General features: G+C 48.2%; 1 protein-coding gene across 1 annotated transcript; it reads right to left on the bottom strand.

Annotated features, from left to right (window-relative positions):
- Positions 1 to 338: 338 nt before the first annotated feature.
- On the bottom strand, positions 339 to 4735 carry LOC104962732 (nucleosome-remodeling factor subunit BPTF-like). The gene is made up of 6 exons (XM_010791224.1): positions 4580 to 4735; positions 4393 to 4492; positions 3806 to 3975; positions 2926 to 3712; positions 1143 to 2467; positions 339 to 667 (listed from the first exon to the last, which is right to left on the bottom strand). The coding sequence occupies exons 1-6, from the start codon at positions 4733 to 4735 to the stop codon at positions 467 to 469; spliced, it is 2739 nt and encodes a 912-aa protein (XP_010789526.1). The 3' UTR covers positions 339 to 466.
- Positions 4736 to 5189: the final 454 nt, after the last annotated feature.

Here is a 5189-nt window from a genome sequence, read left to right as displayed (position 1 = left end):
CCGTCCGCCGCTTAAAGGTGGGGGGCGCGGACCGGCCATAGAGCCCATAGAGTTAAAGGTGGTGGACTGTAACCTGTAACATCCATAGATTTAGGAGGTCCCCTAGTGGCCGTTAGCTGTACAAATCCATAGATTTAGGAGGTCCCCTAGTGGCCGTTAGCTGTAACAATCCATAGATTAGCCGCACCGTTATATAAGCCGCAGCGTCGAAAAATGGGAAAAAAGGCGCGGCTTATAGTCCGAAAATTACGGTATATTGGAGCGAGACTGTAAACCCAACAGGAAGTCGGGCATTTTGAATTTTATGGTGTTTTTTGAACATTTTAGGGTTAATCCTCCTACAGATTTCATCCTATCGCCTTTCAAATGAGTCAGTATGATCTAAATGTCAAAAGTTACTGCAACTTCACTCCTGTTATATGATGCATACTTATTTGATTTCTATCCCCATGTGTTTGCCTCTAATTTAATATTTGAGTCTACTCGCTATAGTGTCCAACTGTTGTGTAACAAAGTACATGTCCTCGCTGTGGGACGAGTGTGTGTGTGTGTGTGTTTTCTGTGGTTGCTCCTCAGACCTCTGGTTCTCCTCTCTCTCGGCGGCAGCGAGACTTTTCTTCTGCTTCAGCTGCTCGGCCGAGGAACTCTGCTTCACCACCACCACCGCCTGCAACACACACACACACACACACACACACACACACACACACACACACACACACACACACACACACACACACACACACACACACACACTTTAATAATGTTTTTTTTACATTTTTAACAAAACAAATCAGTTAAACAATAAAAATATCATTATATTATATAATATAAAAAAAATACAATTTAAACTCATACTTAAAAAACTAAGAATGAATATAAATAACAATAGTATAATTTTCTCACATGTTCTAGCTTTACACACTTATATCCCCATAAATACAAAGTTATTATTTTTTTAAATTGCACGGTTTAAAATAGACAACCCTATTATATAATAACTCAATATTTATATATCAGTATTTCATCAGAGATATTGTGATATTTAATGTTCTCCATATTACTCGTCTTACTTTCTGTAAATATTAAAAGTTTCTACCTGCTGTAAGAAATTGTAAATATTGTTAGTTGTTGGTTCTGACCTGTTTCTGAACCCCCTCCCCCGCCGGGCTCACAGCCCGCAGGTTCTGGTTCTGGTCCTTCTGCTTCCCCTCCTGCTGTTTCTTCTTCTTTGGTTTCTGCTGGATCTTCAGCAGCTCTTGGACGCTCGCCGGCGCCTGGATGGTCACCAAGTTCTGGATCTGGTGGTTCTGGATCTGGTGGTTCTGGGTCGGCTGCTGCTGGATCTGGAGGTTCTGAATCTGGTGGTTCTGGGTCGGCTGCTGCTGGATCTGAATCTGGTGGTTCTGGGTTGGCTGCTGCTGGATCTGGAGGTTCTGGATCTGGTGGTTCTGGGTCGACTGCTGCTGGATCTGGAGGTTCTGGATCTGGTGGTTCTGGGTCGGCTGCTGCTGCTGGATCTGGATGGGCAGCTGCAGTTTGATCTGCTGTGGTACCGCTCCACCCTGCTGCTGGGCCTGGATCTGGATCTGGGCCTGGATCTGAGCCGCCACGTGGGGAGGGAGAGCGGAGAGGAGCTGCACCGGCTGCTGGAGGCCCGGTACCGTGATCAGCTGGTGCCTGAGGGGGGACTGGACCTGCACCTGGGTCTGGTTCTGAGGCTGGAACTGGACCTGGAGCTTTGCTTGGACTTGAGGTTGGGCTTGGATCTGAATCTGCTGCTGCTGGACCTGGTTCTGCTGCGGGGACTGGACCTGGAACTGGGTTTGGATTTGAGTTTGGACCTGGGGTTGTTGCTGCTGCTGGACTTGGAACTGGGTTTGGATTTGAGCTTGGACCTGGGGTTGCTGCTGAACCTGGCTCTGTTGCTGGAACTGGATCTGAACCTGGGGATGGAGCTGGTTCTGGGCCTGAGTTTGGACCTGCTGCTGTTGAGCCTGGGGTTGAAACGAAGCCTGTATCTGCGGGTGGTACTGAGGCTGGACCCGGGTCTGGACCTGGGGCTGAAACTGGACCTGAGGCTGGAGGTTCTGTGTCTGCGTTTGAGGCGTGAACTGAACCCGGACCTGTCCGTGGTTCTGGGCTTGTGCTTGGGCCTGAATGTGTTGCACTTGGGCGAACGGTTGGACCTGGATCTGGGCCCGGATCTGGTTCTGGATCTGGTTCTGGCGCTGGGGGGAGAGAGGAGTCTGGATCTGAGGCTGTGAGGGTCTGACAGCAGGGAGGCCCATGTGGACCTGAACCGCTGAAACAGGGATCTGAGAGAGCTGCTGCACTGAGACCACAGCAGGGAGTCCTGGGGGAGGGGGCTGAGGCAGGGCGGGGGGGTTCTGAGGCTGATGGACCAGGGTCTGAGACAAGGTCGGGGTCCAGAGCTGGTGCTGAGCCGTCCTAAGATCAGCCAGAGCTGCAGCAGGAAGGAGAAGAGAAGCATCAATAAACAGACATGAGTAAACACAGCAGCTTCCAAAGGCTCTCAACTGAAGCGCTGAAGTGCTGTATGAACACATTTGACATTATTTGTTTCACTACTTTTTACTAAAGATTACAGTTTTGTATATAAGTGTATATTTTTTGCTATATTTTATCTTATTTTTACAAAACATTTCTCCAAAATTTACACTTTTTATTAAAATATTTCGTATATTTTTTTAATGTAATTTTCTTTCATTTTGTATTAACACATTGTATATAACTTGTTTGAATTATTTAAACATTTTTAACTGTTTATTTCAATTATTTTAACTTTTAAATTGTTTTATTTAACCAGATTTTCTCGTACATTAGGATGCATAATTCTATTGTCAAAGATAAAATGCATAAAAACACAGTTTGCTCTGGATGTGCGTTTCTCGTGTTCCTTACCTGGCACTGAGGGTGTTGTAGCGGTGGCGGTGACGGGGGTGACCACAGCAGCATGAAGAGGTACATGAAGGGGGGTCTGGATCTGAGTCAGACCCCCTGGGGAGGGGGCTAAAATCTGTGTGGAAACAACACCTAAAACTGGGGAGGAAACGGGGGCGAGAGCTGGGGTCGGGACTCTGACCGGAGAGGGAAGAGAGGCGGACGCTGGGATCTGAAGCGAGTTTGTAGATACGGCCATTTGGGGGGAGGTTTTGATTAAAGTCGGGGCTAAAGAAGGGGCGGGGCTTAAAACATGTGTCTGGATTTGGGGTGCAACTTGTCCCGGGAAAGGGAGCGAAACTGCAGTTTGTGCAGGGAAAACCCCCGAAGAGAGGGTGGAGATTTGAGTCATTGCTGGGGAGGGAATAGGGTGGGGGAGGGAAGTGGGTGAGCATATCTGAGAAGCCATTTTGTTCTGCATGGGAGCCAAACTCGGCATTTGTGTCGGGACAGGAAGAGGGGCGACCATTTTTGTTTGTGTCAGGGACGAGGGGGTGGTTTGGACTTGTGCGGGGGCTCTGGTTTGGCTTTGAAGCGGCGTTTGAGGGGTGGTAGTGGGTGAGGAGGGGGAGGATGATGGGGGGACGGGGGTGAAGAGGAACCGCTGCACCTGGCCGTTGGGCATGGCCGCCTGCATGAGCTGCTGCCCGGGGCTGGGGACCACCGTCACCCCATGGGGGAGGATCTGTAACTGACCCTGGGTCTGCCCCTGACCCTGGATCACCACCGTCAGACCAGGGTTCCCCCCCTAAAGAGGAGAGAGGGAGAGAGATGCATTTAACTTAGAAATCCAAGGGAGAGAAGAAGAAGTTTGAGTTGATGCGATAGACGTGTGTCTCACCTGAGCGCCCTGTGTGAGCTGCAAGAGTTGAGCCATGGTGAGTTTAACCTGACCCTGCTGGGGTCTGCTGGGCTGGGGGGCGGCAGGCGTCTGTCCGGGGGTCGGGGGGGCCGGACCTGCTGCTCTCTGAGGGGTCTGCAGGGGGGCGGAGCCAGTCTGCTGAGGCTGGCCTGGAGGAGAGGAGGGAGAATGTTTTATTAACCCTACAAAGCTAAATGTGGCTAATGTTGGGCTATAAAGGAACTACAGCACGGTCACATGACTTCAAGTCACCACCGCTAAGCTAAAGGTGGCTAATGTTGGGCTATAAAGGAACTACAGCTTATGCTAAACCACCTAAATCAAATTTGAATAAATGTGGGAAACTTCATTACAACATACATTTAAATTAATTTAGCAATACATGATTCATCCTTCTTTTACCCTGATTAATGCCTTCTGTAAGACAGTGTTTTTTATCAGTAAATATATGCATTTTCTTGCATTAAACAGTGAGAAGCAAATACAAGACTGTGTTGCAACACGGTGTAAGGCATGAGCCACTAAGACCTTCATTTTCTAATAGATATTATAGTGTGAAAGATCACCTTGCTGAGCCAACGCTGGACTCCTGAGCATCGCTGCGCCCGCAGCCGTAGCTGGTGAAGGTGTGGTGCCCGATTGGATTTGACCTACTGTTGTGACGGTCTGAAACACAAAGCCATAAAGATGAAATCTTCAATTATCATGCTTAATATTTCTGAAACTGAAAAGGACATGGAGAAAGAAACAGACCTGCTGCGGGGTGGTTGTTGTGGAGTTGGAGGCTCTGATGTTCATGTTTCCAGTCGTTGGATGTAATGTGCTGTAAGTCCTCATGTTAGCAGGGGGTCCAGAGGGGAAGATGCCCAGGACCTTCTGCTGCACGACACCTGTGGATAAGAGAAACATTTAATAAGTGAAAGAAGCAAATATGCATTGGGTGATACAGGTCGAGGATGCACAAAAGCAGCGAGGCATGCACTGTGTGCGGGGAAGAGCGCGAAAGCAACTAAAAAAAGCTTGATTTAAATTGGGTAACGGTAGATTAAAAACAACACTTAGAAACACGCTAAGACAAAAATCCAATTCCAATAGAGTGGTGCAGGAGTCCTTATCCCAGAAATGAGTCATCATGTTCCCTGGTCTGGAAGTCAATGGTTCTGAATGTGTTTTTGGTTGTTAGCCTGAAATAAGGTCTGTGGTTAACACAAGCTGAAGAGGGCGGGGTCGGTGCAGAGTGCAGCCTGCGCTGCTGGCTTCCTCCAAGTTTACAGTAAAACAAACTGGTGGTGTGACCAATGGCCATCTACAATTATTAACACTATTACTATTATTAGCATTAGTCTATATTTTGGTTGAAACT

The sequence above is a fragment of the Notothenia coriiceps genome, unplaced genomic scaffold (genome assembly GCF_000735185.1).
Source record: "Notothenia coriiceps isolate Sejong01 unplaced genomic scaffold, NC01 NC01_scaffold00035337, whole genome shotgun sequence".
NCBI classification, from domain to species: Eukaryota; Metazoa; Chordata; class Actinopteri; order Perciformes; family Nototheniidae; genus Notothenia; species Notothenia coriiceps.
This window is presented reverse-complemented; position numbering and strand designations above follow the sequence as displayed.

Bases quoted from the DNA above. Each gene is read 5' to 3' on its own strand.
- LOC104962732 (XM_010791224.1), bottom strand. From the start codon at position 4,735: ATGTTTCTCTTATCCACAGGTGTCGTGCAGCAGAAGGTCCTGGGCATC. The intron at 4,493-4,579 runs GTCTGTTTCTTT...TTTGTGTTTCAG, and splicing joins CAACAACCACCCCGCAGCAG to ACCGTCACAACAGTAGGTCA. The intron at 668-1,142 runs GTCAGAACCAAC...TGTGTGTTGCAG, and splicing joins GGGAGGGGGTTCAGAAACAG to GCGGTGGTGGTGGTGAAGCA.